The 14735-nt window shown below is 42.4% G+C and overlaps 1 protein-coding gene across 1 annotated transcript; it reads left to right on the top strand.

The window, feature by feature from the left end:
• Nucleotides 1–958: 958 nt before the first annotated feature.
• Nucleotides 959–10572, top strand: KICS2 (KICSTOR subunit 2). The gene is made up of 3 exons (XM_049792295.1): nucleotides 959–1284; nucleotides 3363–3651; nucleotides 8343–10572. Exons 1-3 carry the CDS (start codon nucleotides 1050–1052, stop codon nucleotides 9157–9159), a joined length of 1341 nt encoding a protein of 446 aa, XP_049648252.1. The 5' UTR covers nucleotides 959–1049; the 3' UTR covers nucleotides 9160–10572.
• The last annotated feature ends 4163 nt before the right edge of the window (nucleotides 10573–14735 follow it).

Below are 14735 nucleotides of genomic sequence, written 5' to 3'. Positions count from 1 at the left end.
AGGAAGAAGGGAGCTTTTTGTGCGTGCAGAACTCAAACTTGTCAGCTGTAAGGATAAAGACCTTGTAAATTCAGCCAGCTGTAAGGATAAAGACCTTGTAAATTCAGCTAAACGACTTCAAGTTGTAAGCCTTTAAAGTCAAAACTTTAGTTCTAACCTGAACCTTTTCAAGGATGTTACGCACCATTCTGAAGTCACCGATATACACATACAGAGATGCCTGGGCCTAGAAATGAAAAGTGACAAAGGGCTTGGCGGGCCTATCTCTGGTACTGGGCCAGAGAGGAACTGCCTGTGGATTGCAGGCAAGAGCCTTGCTCCGCGTAGGGGGGAGGCTGCTCCACAAGAGTTGGACTGGTCAGTGCTGCCAGAACAGCCCCCATCTGCAGCCCCATAGCTCAGATCCACTGTCCTCGTTGCCGTCTGAAGCGTATCAGCAGCGCAGCGAGCTCATCTGTCCAAAAAAAGGGGATTAGTGGGGGCAATTCGTGATCTCCCAGTTGCAAGGGAGAGGAAACTAAACGCAAAACGTTAGGACAAGAGGAGGGTCCTGCGGGAGTCCTACCAGGGTAATGCCAGCGGGTGGGCATAAGGTCACCTGCAAGACCTTGTCTTCTGGGACTTCTTGACCGAAAGAATGATTCGGCGTGGAAACGGGTTTCGGATTTAGGCATCACAAAAACCAAGGCGGCGGGGAGCTCGCTAACAGCAACCGAGGCCAGCGTGGCCAACCCGGAAGCGGCAACGCGGGTGAGGAGGGAAGGGGAGGGGTGAGGAGGGGAGGGGAGCGGAGCGGGCCGGGCCGCCCGCAGCGAGCCGAGGGCGGCCGCGCCGAGGGCCGTGCTGCCGGCCGCTCCGCGCCGCCGGAACGCGCCCCTTCGACGGGCGGGGCGAGCCCCGCCCCGTCACGTGACGTGACGCCGAGCCGGCTTCCCCCGCCCGTCACGTGGCAAGGGCAGGCGCGCGGCGAGAGTCGGCGCGAGCCTCTTTCCTCACGCGGCCGGGGCGCCGGACGCGGAAGTAGTGGCCGTCGCGGAGGCGACGGCGGGATGGGGGAGTCGATCCCGCTGGGCGCGCCGGTGCCGGTGGAGCAGGCCGTGCTGGAGACCTTCTTCTCCCACCTGGGCATCTTCTCCTACGACAAGGCCAAGGACAACGTGGAGAAGGAGCGGGAGGCCAACAAGAGCGCGGGGGCCAGCTGGCTGGCCCTGCTGGCCGGGCTGGCGCACTTGGCCGCCGCCGAGAAGGCCTACCACAGCATGACCTTCCTGGGCCAGAAGCTAGGTACCGCCGGACCCCTCCCCGCAACCCCCCGCGTCCTCCGGGCCCCTCGCCCCTCTCCGGGCCGCCCCTCGCTCTCGCTTTCGGCCCGCCCCGGGCTGAGCTCCGCGGGTGTCGGCAGCGCGGCGGGGAACGGGGGCGGCTCCCGCGGCCCCGTGCGGTTGTCCGTCAGCCGGTGCCCGAGGAGCCTGGCCTCGGCCGGGTGCGTGCCTGCGCGTCCCGAACGCGAGCGCTGGGTCAGCAGGCGTCCGTGGGCCCGGTGGGGAATCGGCTACGGCGTTTGGGGCGGCCCCGAAAGAATAAGCGAGAGCGCGGGTGGCTCAGCGGCCGTGGGAGTCGGTGCGTCTCCTTGTCGGCTGGCAGGCTGCCCGCCTGCCGTTCCCGGGATTTAGCCAGAGGTGTTTCTGTGCTGGGATGCTCTGGCTGAGATTCTGGCACAGGTGAGCTCAGTGGGGCGACCGAACGGTTAAAGCTTTTCTGTGTCATGGTTCCGGGCCCAAATATTAGAGCTGCATATGTGCAAGTAAGTAGTAAGGGCTGGAGGTAGCTTCCTGAAAGTTGTTACTCATTTCATGTCATTCACGCTGCAGGATCTCGGGAAGTTTTGGCCACGATCTTGGCTGCTTCTCGCTCTCTCAGTATGTGAATAGAAAAATCCCAGACTGGCACAGGACGAGCTGTCATTGTGTTGCCCTCTGGGCAAAGCTGCTTATTTTCTCTTTGAACTGCGGACTGGCATGGAAAATGGATCAAGGGATATGAGTCTGATGTGTGATGCAGTAAAGCATCAAGAAAATTCTGCTATTTTATAAGAAGATCTTTACAGACAGAACTCTTTCTATAAGGCTGACTTTAAAAAGTGAATTTGGTGCTTGCAGAAAGGGTAAAGTTGACAGCTGAAAGGACAGAGTTTTGTTTGTTTCGATACATCACAAACAACAGCAGTAGATGATTCTTCATCCTGCTGATGGCCTGGGGGCAATGTCTTGGCTTAGAAAGGTTGCTGTTTCACCATGACAACCAATTCTCTGCCTTTCTGCCTCAAATTGCTAAGGTCACTTTTGAAAATTATATGTATAAAATGGATGTGAAAAGGACTGCCCACCATTACAAAGTTCATAAGCCGTTTCAAAGTGGAACCTAAATTTGGAATCCCTTTAAAAGTTCTGCAGATTCATTCCCTGTGATCCTTGCTCTGCTGCAGCCGTTGAGTGCCGCAGCAGCACATAAGGCTATCTGTAAATAGAAATTATGAAATAAGGTTAGTACCATTGTACAGTCCTGTGGTAGTGTCAAAGTTAAATATCTTTTACTTTGACCCTCTACTTTTTTTTTTTTCTTTTTTAAATTCCTCATAGGGTTGAACAGGTAGAGAGAAGCACAGACTTCTCCCCCCCCCCCCCCCCCCCCTCAGTTTTAGTTACAGATTAACCTGTGCTGTGGTCTTGCTGAGATACACTGTGATTGCTTTTCTTTTGAATTCTGGTTTGTATTAAGACTGTGTAGGGACTGGAAACATTTGGTTTGTACACACAGATGTCACATAGTCGCCATTTAAAGGTTGCTTTACAAACTTGAGCGCTTGGTGGTTGAAGCGGTATTGTTAGGAGAATTCTCTTGAAGAGATCAAGAGTTGCTAATAGAAGTGGAGGCTATTAAAATTTCATGATGACTTGATTCTTCTGACTTCCACAGATAACAACAGTATTTCCAGGTCATGTATCATAGTAGCAAATTTAACTGAACCCTCGCTTTCTGAAAAGTCATGCCATCACTGAGGCAGACATGAGGGAGTTGAAGTTTTGCAGCAGTCATTCGCTGCTGAGATATGAATTGGGACATGTGTAACTTGCATGAAATTGCATACAGTGCTACTGAGTATATGCTATGTGTAATTCAGTTACTTGCAAAATAATACACTGAAATTTGTTTCTTGATTTAAAAAAAAATTAATACTGTGATCAAACAACAGTTAGGGACACCTAGGGGAAAACAAGCGTGGTTATACACAATTTTCCAGTGTTGCTGTCTATCTTTGCTGTCCCTGGATTTTGGTAATACCTCCATATTTATCTGAACAGGTGGTCAGTCATTCTTCAGCCGAAAGGACTCCATCCGAACCATCTACACATCTCTGCATAATGAGCTGAAGAAGGTGGTGGCAACGGGTCGCAATGCACTAGGAGGAACAGCTCCTCACTTGGAAGAGCTGCTTTCTCACCTGTCTGAACAGCTCTGTTTTTTTGTTCAGGCTCGGATGGAAATTGCTGACTTCTATGAAAAAATGTACACGCTCAGCACCCAAAAGTTCATTAACTCTGAGGAACTGGTAAACATTTTGGAGTCCATCTTAAAGAAATACAGCTCAAGGTCAGTGCTTATTTGCTGGCAGTAAGTACTCAGACATATGGTCTGTAATAAATGATGTTCAGGTTCAGAGCAAGCCCAAAGACTTTGCTATCCTTTGACTGCTGAGCAGCACAGCCCCTTGCATGAATTCATGCATGAAGTGAAAGTTGGTCAGCAGCACCAGATGCATGAAGTCTCAAAATATGACGACTCCTCTGAAGAAGAAAAATAAAAAAGGGAGAGTGTTTCTACTCATCATGTTCTAGGAGCCATCTTCCCTGTTCCTTAATTAAAACTCTGCATGTTCATATTCAACAAAGAGTCATTTTTCTTATAAAAGATGTAAGACTTCTTGCACTTTTTCATCAGGAGTGGGGGGGAAACAAGACTTAATTCCATATGGAGTTCAGTAAAATTGATATGTAAATAAAACAGATATTTGTGTGACAATTTTACTTTTAGATTAGAATGTATGTCTGCTTAATTCTAAAAGCTACACCATTGCTATTTGATCTACCTAGTAGGGTTTTATGGTGCTCTGTTATGCCTTCTCTGAGAGGTATTTGAGCTAGTAGAAGGAGCATCTCTGAGTCTTTGGTCCCTGTCATTATGGTTTCTTGAAGTTAAGATCTACTAGTTCCCGTTACAAGAATCCCAGGATGTTTCTAAATGGCATCTAACACATGTGAGCCTTGAAAGTGATGGCAGTTTAAGAAAGACAGAATTTTTGAATGCCTGTCAACAGATTCAAATTCTAGCTCTTCATTTTAAAGCAAAACAAGGTAGCCATTGTAGGAAGATAACTGTCAAATGTAGCTGAATTTTTTTAAATCTTTGTTAGTGAAATACTGTCTAAGAAGACATTTTGGGGAGAATATCGTGAGGTCTTATTTTTTTCAGTTATGATTTTTAAAATATATACCTAGGAAAAATCAGACTAATTCAGTGCTGCTTTCTGACATTCTAAATCTAAGCACTGCAACTAACTCCCTTATTTTTTTAGGAATAACAGGTAAATTGCTATATAATTTTGCTGTTTGAATATCAAAACGAGTCTATATGATCTTACTAGTGATTGTTTTGCAATTCTTGGTTTGTGAGCCCTTACAATATCAGGACTGTTAGTCCAATGAAAAATGAAACTTACATATTTTTTTCCTTGGTGTGATAAACATTAAAGAATAAAGGGAAGTAAGTTGTTGGGGTTTTTTTTTGAGAAGCTTATTTATGTTGTATGCTAACCATCACCGTCTTTTCTGAGCATGTACTTAGTCAATGCTGCTAAAAAAATCTGAAAACCAAAACTGATACTTTGACACAGTGACTGGAGACTGTTATATATTAAATGTTTTACGACTGTATTTAAATAAATTTCAGTGACATGTCTGTACTTCTAAGGCATTGTTATAACCTCTTTACAAAAAATAAGCAGCATCTCCCTGGGAAAAATACTGTTGATCTTGCTTTGGGTTAATGAGCAGTCTCTAAGATGGAGACATTCTAGGATGCTCTTAGACCTAATTCAGTAGCTGCTGTGTGGTCCTCCCCAGTTGTGTACAGAATATTTCTGAAAAAAGTTTCTTCATATCTCAGATCAGTTTCTGGGGGCTGTTATGTTGGTGTGTGCTGACTGGATGGCATTTCTGGTTTACAGTCTGTTGACCCTCTCAGGTGAAAGGTCAATTAAACTCATCCTTACCCAGACTCTTCCCTCTGTCAATATATTCCTCATTTGTAGTTGAGGATGTGTGCCATTATCTCAGCCCAACGTGCTAAGGCCAGATAGGGCATCTGTTCTGTAGATAGGTTCTGGCCTTGGTTTCTTTCCTTTACATCCAAAAATAGCTGTTCACATAAAGTAGAGCAAATAACTGCTTACTGTTTAAGGAATGACAGAACTAATTGACTGTCAACAATCAAGTCATATTGTCTGTAACTGAAAAATCATTAACTCTTGAACAGTTTAAAGTTATTTTATTACTACTTATTGCTGACTTGTACACAGTCAACACTAGACATTTCCCTCTCTGTTTTTCTATAGATTACAGCTGGAGAAGTAACTTTCCCTGAATTTTTTAACTGTTGGTTTGGGTGAGATCTTAACTGAAATAATGAAAACAGCATCAGAAGCAGGATCCTTTAAAAGCTTAGTATAAAATAAGTAACTAGTAAACCTATTTTGATGTAATTATTTTTAAGTGTTAGATGTTTTTCATCTAGTCAGCATTTTGTAAATATATGTAAGCGTGTGTGATCTATGGAGGGAAATAAAAAAGTTGTAGAAAAATGAGGCCTCTTCATAGTCTGCAAAACAAAACTCTAGCATCCCTCTGCTGTTGAGAATTATTGGGGGGAAAAAATCATTTTTCCAATGTGTTTTTAAGTTCTTAACACTCTGGCTTACTGAAATATTGTAAAAACCTGTCTGTTTTATGTGATACTGAGCTCAGTCAGATGCTTCTGTGTTATGAAACTTAGTTACAGCAGATACACCGAGTACATAACCTGCTAGTTTACTCTGCAGTCATATCAAGCTTCTCAGCTGTGGCTGAGGTGTGTATTTTTGGATTAAAACAGTTTAGCAAATCCTGCTGTGCAGTGAAACATGAAAATAGCTATGAGCCATGAAGCAAAGTAGAAGTGGGAAGCTATGCATCATAGTGTTAAACCAGGAGACTTGGCAGTGCTGCATTACTACGATTTTTTTAATTGCTTTTAAGATTGAATAACCTTCTTGGTCTGACTGTAAGTGTGTTGCAACTGTGTGAAGTATGCACTTGATGGGACTATCTCGGACAAATAATTTTGTATAATGTTTTCCCCCCCTCTTTCTAATACATGGCAACAAAACTGTTTTTCTGCTGAATACCAAAACCTTTGGAAATACATAATGTTGACTGTTAGCAGAATATTATTTTTACTTGACTCTTGTTCAAAGAAATGTAAATATGCTCTGGACTTCTGAGCCCACCAAAGCAGCCAGTAATCGCTGTGTCTCTGCTATAGCAGGTAGATATGATGGTTGCTGACACGTACTGTGTACAGAAGTGCAACCTAGCCTTTTTGCAGAAGTGGTGCATCAACTGATTTATGATATGCATCATTTTACTTTCTTTGAATAAACTTGGACTTGCATCTTAATAGCAAATCCTTTCAAGACATGTATTGTGGCTGTCAAAAAAAGAGATGCTTAAAAATAGTGATGAAATTGTCAGACAGTCTTCATAAGCCCAAGAATTAATGTTTTGGCAAGAGTTTGATGGAAAGTCAAAGAAAAAATAGTGAAGGGAGAGGGGATGAGAAGCCTAAAATTCTTGTTCTCCCTTCTGGTCCACAACAAAATTAAATATTTCGGTTTTGAACCAAGTATTTCTAAAATGGATTATATGTATTGTGTCCTGGAAGCTGAGGGGAATAATGGAGTCAATTTCTCTTTGAAGATGAGCTGTTAAAGGTTGGAAGAATTCAGTATAAACTACTTTGTTTTAAAGCAATAACAAGACGCAGGATATTTTTTCTGAAGCGGGGGGGATAAATCTATCTTTACTTAAATGGAAGCCTTATCAAGTCTTGTCTTTGAACTATTTGTTGTTCTTTGTTGGAGACCTCTTAGAGTCCTAAATGCCTATTAGGGAACACATGTACTAAAAAGGCCACTTCTGTCTTTGCTGGAGACTCACTCTTTCTAAGGTTAAGTATTTAGCTTCTGTAACTGGAACAGTTTTGCACAGTTTGAATTAAGTATGTATTTATTGATGATGTTATAAATTTACAAGTAATTTGAGTATTGTAGAAGGGAGGTAGGCTGGATCTGTCTTTTTTTCCTGATGTTTAGAAAAAATAGAGAAGAGAAAGCCATAGAATGGATCTATAAAATTGTTTTTCATCAAGATTTGTCCTAATAGTAGGATCACTCTTGTGAATAAGATGTGCAGTGGCACTCCTACCTGGCAGACAAGGTGTTGGTTTTTTGTTTGTTTTTGAAACATCTGTTAAATTGAGAGCTGATCTTGACCTGAATTTTTAGTGAGAGAAATTGGTTGTTACAGCATCTTCATTGTGATATGATGAAATTCTGCCAAATTTTCTTTCTTCATTGCTTTTAGTACACCACGGTTTGAAGTTTGAGACCTGGTTCATTGGTAGATACAGTTAATCATGATTCTATTGACTAATTTTGCATCACAATTTTATTGTGAATTTAAAAAAAAAACCAACCACAAAAACAAAACAAGAAAAGCTCAGCTTGCCTTCCTTATAGCTTCCCTATAGAAACAGCAAATTTATAACACAATCCCTTTGATTTAACTTAATGTCTTACTGCTATTCCAGAACTATTAAGGTATATTTTACCAACAGAGAGGCTTTTAAACTGGAACAAAACCATCTGAATTTAAAGAGAAATGGTGTTATAGTAGTTCATGGATCAAGATAAATAGTGATTGCTTTTGAGCTGATTAAATAGAACTCCATTGCTTTGATAGAGAAATGTCTGACAGGTGTTACTGTCGAATGCAAAGTGCTGTATGTTGATTAAAATACTTGCTCCAATCATGTTAAAAGAACTGTTTTTTAAATTAACAAGATTATTTTTGGTTTGCATTTTACTCTTTGATGTTTGGTCTTCTGTCTGTGAACTGAGAAATACTAACTGATCATTTCACTGTTGTGTACAAGAGTTCTCATATCTTGACTAATGTTATGTTTTCTAGATTTCATCATCCCATCCTCAGTCCTCTTGAAAGCAGTTTCCAGCTGGAAGTAGATGTGCTCGCGCATCTCTTAAAGGCTCAGGCTCAGATCTCAGAGTGGAAGTTTCTTCCATCCCTGGTCAACTTGCACAGTGCTCACACAAAACTACAGACTTGGGGCCAAATTTTTGAGAAGCAGCGAGAGACCAAGAAACATCTGTTTGGAGGGCAGTCTCAGAAGGCTGTACAACCTCCGCACCTCTTTCTGTGGCTGATGAAGCTCAAAAACATTCTCCTTGCCAAGTTTAGCTTTTACTTTCACGAGGCCCTCAGTCGACAAACAACAGCATCTGAAATGAAAACTTTGACTGCTAAAACAAATCCTGATTACTTTGGGAAAATTTCCAGCTTCATCCGGAAGTATGATGCCGTCAATGTTTCCTTAATTTTTGACAATCGTGGATCGGAGAGTTTTCAGGGACATGGTTATCATCATCCCCATTCTTACAGGGAAGCCCCCAAAGGCGTGGATCAGTACCCTGCAGTGGTGTCTCTGCCCAGTGACAGGCCTGTTATGCACTGGCCCAATGTAATCATGATTATGACTGATAGAACCTCTGACCTCAACAGTTTGGAGAAGGTTGTTCACTTCTATGATGACAAAGTCCAAAGCACGTACTTTCTGACTCGCCCCGAACCTCACTTTACCATTGTTGTTATTTTTGAGTCCAAGAAGTCAGAAAGGGACTACCATTTTATTTCTTTTCTCAATGAAATTTCACATTCCCTTAAGAACTCCAAAGCTTTTGCGAGCTTGAAGCCTGGATCCAAAGGGTAAAATACAAACTACTTACAATTTATCAAGGCAGTATGCCAGCCTTGGGGGAGTTGTAGCTTTCAAGGATTACATAAATTCGTGATTCTTAGAGTCTAATTAAAAAGGAACCATTATTTTTAATGTTATAAGTTCCTTTTTTTTTTTTTAAGCTAACAGACACTTGAAGAAAAGTATTTTTGGTCAGTACTCAGTGGGACAACCTAATTGTGGGGTGCTGAATGGCCACAGTAGGATTTTTTTTTTGTGGTTTTCAATTTTCAGTATGATTTATTTTTTCAGTCAACAACTTTGTTGCCTGTATCAGAAAAGGAATATGTGCACTTTATCTTAGTCTGATCATTGACTGTCTTCTACAGAGTTTATTGAAAATGTGGTGAGGATGGAAGATGCTATCTTTTCAGAAAACTGCATTGCCTGACAGGAATGATTTCTGGGAACTAAACACTAATACAAGGGAATATTGAAAAAGCAAACCTGCAAGGACACATTTTAAATAAAAATATGAGAATCACAAAAGGCACTATTGTTAATTATAACTTAGTTTTCAAATGATTTAAAATTACAACTGAGGTCTATGTTAAGCACAAGTCTTTACTCTGAACACCCTGTGTCATACAGCTTTGTCATTGTTCCAGAATGCAGGATGCGGCCAGAAAAGCTGCAGCATGGGCTGGAAGGCCAGTATTCACTGGAGTGTTGTGACACTGTGTGTCCAGTACCAGTCTTGGCTCAGATTAACAGATGGAGACAAGCTGGGGTTGAGCAAGTATTCTAGAAGGAACAGCTCCATAGAAAAAGCAGCAAAGCTCTTTTCAAATTGTGTTTTTGTTTGGCTAACTTGGGGATGGGAGGAAGGCAATAGGAAATGCCCTTTAAATGAGTTATTTTCTAATTCGCTGTTAGGGTCAACCTGGATTTGTTTTCAGATTTTTATAAGTATGTAGTTTTTTCTTTCTGTTCACTTTTAAATAATTTCACAATTAAGCCAAATAACTTTTGGAATTTGGAGTTAAATTTATAGCCTATGCAGTATGTTTACCTCATTCTAAAATGTCTCTTTCACCACTTACTTCCAGGCTGCAGGTTTGGAAAAAATATGTTTTCTAGTTGCAGTGAAAGTGCTTTATTCTGGAAATTGGTATTTCCAAGTTCAATAAAAGGGTCAATTTGGCTGTACCTGTAGCCTTATATTGCATGATTTTTCTGACTGTTAGATATGCAGTGGTGCAAGCACTTTCATGGGAATTCAGGAGGACTGATATTGGTCTGTTGTATGATGTATTTTAAGTGTGGTAGAGTTAGATCCTTAGTTGACACTGTGTAAGGTATAACATCATCAGGTTTATTTTTAAAGGGAGTTTAAGTCAGAATGTTGGTTTCTGTTAAGACTGAAATATAAAAGATACCATTGCAGATGTGGCTTTTACTGATTCCCTTTCTCTCCCACAAAAGGTTATGGTAACTTGTCTTGCCTCTTGCTGCAAGTACTTGATTTCTTTACAATCACATAAGCATGTTCTGTTCTTGAAATGTAAGCTCTGACTTCCCTCTTTGTGCCAAATAGAGCCTTCCATGCTTTGCTATAATTATATGTTAGTCTGTTGTGAATATCTGTGCTACTGCCTTTCACCTGAAGTCTTAGTCTGACTGCAGTATTACTCTCAAAAGTTTGGAGTCTGCTCCTTGGCATTGGAAAATAACAGGAGTTGCAAATACACCAGCAACTGGAGGGCACTGGTTGTAACACCGTTACACTTTGCAGCTTGAATTGCCCTTTTAACAGGACAAAGTTGCAAATGACAGTATTGAGAGAGTCTGTGTGCTTTCCTCTGTGGGACAGTGACCTTGTAATAACATTGTATTACTGACTTCCTCAGCCTGAGTAACAGAAAAGAGGCTGTCACCAGAACTGATTCCCAGTCGTCGCAGTGTAATAAAGTGGTGTACAAATTCTCTGCCTCTACAGTATTTCCCTGTCATACTAGCTACCTGTGGGAAAGGGGAGAGGAGACTGGGGAAAGAGACCGTGTGTGGTACAGGCACCTTCTTGCTCATTTCTGAGTTGCAGGGGACATGTTGGAAGAGGTAAGAGAAATCTGCCACCCTTTGGAGCAGACCAGCAGCTTTTACCGGTTGCTGAAATGGCGGGAGGCTGTTTGCAGTGTTTTTCATGGGGAGAGGAAAAGGAAGCGACTTCAGCAGACCTGGTGGTTCACTTCATGCCCCTGCCACTGGTTTTGGGGAAGGAGTGCTAGGGGATGTTTCTGTGCAGGAGGAAGTGAGACTTGCTTTGCCCCTTACCAGCCCTGGGGTGATTTGCTGCAGTTTTCTTCAGAGGACCTTGAGGAAGCAGCAGAGGAGCCATCCAACTTGTGGGTAAGAATTTCTGAATATTTAGGTTGATGAAGAACCAAAGGGAGCCATAGTCGTTACTCTCATAATGTGAGAAGGGAGGGAATGGGAGAGATGTGCAGACAAATAGTGGGACGCAATTGGGTGCTGGAGAGAGAAACTTCTGTGGAGCCGTCTCTGTGTTTCAGAGTCCTGTCCCTGAGGCTCTCCTTGTAAGTTCTTGGCCTTAATAGAAGGTGGGGAGCAGAAAATCCAGGCCATGGGAAGTGGCTTGGATGAAAACTGCAGGGGTAAGGCTGAAGAGAGGTTACACTAGAATTGATACCAAATAGTTTTGCAGAGTTAAGGTGTGCTATGACCGAAAACTAAGTGTGTGTGGGGGGTGGGAGTACATGTGATGAATGAATAATAATAGATAGCCCCATGCAGACTTATGGCACAGTTTCTTATTTGATGCTTTGAGGAATTTATGTTTTAAATGACAAAGGAGGTAACGGGGAGACTGAGCTGTCTACAATGTAAAAGTGGCTAGGCCAGTAATTAAAACCTGCATAATTAAAGGGGGGAGCATATCTGTGGAGTAAGTAAAGGTGATCAGAAACTCAGTAACTGGAAAAAAAAAAGTATTCATTACTAACTTCAGTACTAGAAAGATTGATCAGTCTCTTTACTGTAAGAACTGGAAAACAAATGCACTTTTGTCAAGCTGCATGATATCCTGTCTGCCAGCTTTTCCCCTCTACCAATTCAACTAAGCAAGATTGAATGTACTAATATACTTTAAAAGTCTTGTATAAATGACTGCTTTAAATGCAAGATGTAAAGATGTTTATGGTAACATAATGAAAGCCAATGCTTCCAGACATATTTAAGTTTTTAAAACGGGTACTGAGATTTGATATTCTTGGTGCCAGTCAGATTGCTTAGAATAGCAATGTGGAAGCTTATCTTGTAGCAAATTTCATATACCTCATCACTTACTTGAATCCATGAGGATTTTGGCAGAACATTTAATTTGATATCCTTTGCCTGGAATGTGAATTTGACAGCAAATGCATTCTCAAATGTCTTACATATTTTATGTTTATGTCTTGTAAGCTTTTTTTTTTCCATGCGCTGTTCAGGTTTTTTTCTTGAATATCTTTCCTTTTCTTTTTCCTTTGCATGAAGACAAAGCAGGGAATGGAAACTATTTTTTATTGTCCTGCAAAGGACTGTGATATATGCATAATGCACATAATATTCAGGTTTTAATGATCTAAAAGTAACAAACCCCTGGTATCTATTTGAATACTAACACTCAGTGTTTATTTAGTTCACTTAAAGTCTGTGCTATAAGTGGAAATAATTTTATGGCACTCTCCCAGTTAATTATTGCTCTGGCCCACTCTTCTTCATATACAAGCCTTTTGAGACACTTGTCATCATTCTAGTGGTTGTTCGTTGATGTCAGTTATCTGAGGCTTCATTGCATATGTGTCTACGATGCCTGCTGCCGCAGGTCAGCCTGCTGCCTTTTACTGTGCTGGGTCCCAATCTTCTCATAATCAAGCTTTGCTTAAGAAAATCAGCAATGTGCTATACTTCATTCCTCAAGTCCTGTTTTTTGTCCCAGTATCTGCAACCCCTCATCTTGCAGTCAGAAGAGTGTCGCACAGCGTGGCTGGTCCTGGGCTTGTGGTTAGCTCTGCGATTGCTTCCAGAATTGCTGGCACTAAGTTAACTAGCTTGGCTGAAACTTTGGTCTTTCTGCCCTTTTTTCTCCAGAAGTCCCATTTTCAGACTCCCAGAAGATGTAAGCCAACCCTGCCCGGGTGGATGCAGCCGAGACCAAGCGCTGCTTATTTGCTTGGGCTCTGCCTGAGCCTCAAGAGCAGCAAGCCAGTGTCCTGCCCCTTGGGGACAACTGCTTTGCTGCTCAGCAGGGATGGCCTTCCCCCTGCGACTGTGCAAAGGCAGGAGCTGGTTTTTGGGAAAAGCAGGAGAGGCTCTGGAAATAAGAATGCTGACAAACGACAGCAATAGTGTAATGCTTTGCAGAGCAGGCACACAAAATAAAGAAGTCAAATGCAAGATGGAATTGGACTTTGATTTCCTTTTCTTGTTAGTGAAGGGCTGATTTAAAGGTAAAGCCTCCTTTGGAGGATAAAGGTAATGGGGTTCTTTTGCCATGAAATTGTTTGACCATTGTTTGATCAGTTGATCATTTTCCTCCAGGAACTGCCTGTTTTCCTCTCTTGTGCATGTGTGCTTTCAACACATTGCCTGAATTGTTTTTGTAATTGCTGTGGAGCTTCTCTGGGAGCTTCTCTGTTTGAGTCTCCTAACTTTCAACCTGGTGTTGCAGCTACTGGGTTTGTGGTGGAATAACAGAGCTCTCCACCTTGCAGTTGGGACCTGACCATGCCCTAGCTGTACATGGTAGCGGTAAGAACAGCGAAGTGCAGAAGAGAAGGCAAGTCACTGCAAGATGGGCTGGGGTGGATGGCAGCTCTGGGAAAGACAGGCAGGGAGAAAACAGACGCAAAAGGACTGCAATGCAGATGGATCGCGAGCAGAAGGTTTTTGTTGGCCCCTCTGTGTTGCTGGCCTAATTTTGTGGGAATCTATATAAATTTTATATCCTGCAAAAGCTGCGCTGGACCCCGCCTGTAGTTGCAGCTGCTGGTTTTATGTGACTACTGTAAAATAACTACACTATTTCCAGGACAACAGTGTTCAATCTTTAGGTACCAACAATCATGGCAAAGCAGCTGGTTTTGGACAGATGATAAGACGGCTTCTCTGTATCCCATTATTAGCTGGGATATGCTGCTATGATGTTATGAGCTAACATCTGAAGCTTCAGAGCAGTGCAATGTCGTGCTTTATTTGTGCAGCGCACTGCTGATCAGATAAAATATTCAGTAGCACTAAATTTTGGCTCTGTGGTGTATGCATCATTTGCTACAAAAGCACTGAGAAGTTTTTTAGTGTGTGCAAGTCAGATGACTCAGTTTAGAGCCGTAAAGAGCCAGCATCACCGTGATGCTGTACTGGGAGACACAACCTTGAACCAAGACTTTTAAGTTTCCTGCAGGGAGGATGATGTGGTCCTCATTCATAGCGGTCAGAGGCAAAATGAGGGCCAGCGAGAGATGCTAAGGGAGGCTGGGGGTATCCATGTTAAACTGAATTCCCAGCCTTTGATTTTGTCTTGGAGTTAGTCTTCTCTGGGAACACAA

This window comes from Accipiter gentilis, chromosome 34, assembly GCF_929443795.1.
Source record: "Accipiter gentilis chromosome 34, bAccGen1.1, whole genome shotgun sequence".
NCBI classification, from domain to species: domain Eukaryota; kingdom Metazoa; phylum Chordata; class Aves; order Accipitriformes; family Accipitridae; genus Astur; species Astur gentilis.
This window is presented reverse-complemented; position numbering and strand designations above follow the sequence as displayed.

Bases quoted from the DNA above. Each gene is read 5' to 3' on its own strand.
- KICS2 (XM_049792295.1), top strand. From the start codon at position 1,050: ATGGGGGAGTCGATCCCGCTGGGCGCGCCGGTGCCGGTGGAGCAGGCC. The intron at 1,285-3,362 runs GTACCGCCGGAC...TTATCTGAACAG, and splicing joins CTTCCTGGGCCAGAAGCTAG to GTGGTCAGTCATTCTTCAGC. The intron at 3,652-8,342 runs GTCAGTGCTTAT...TATGTTTTCTAG, and splicing joins TTAAAGAAATACAGCTCAAG to ATTTCATCATCCCATCCTCA.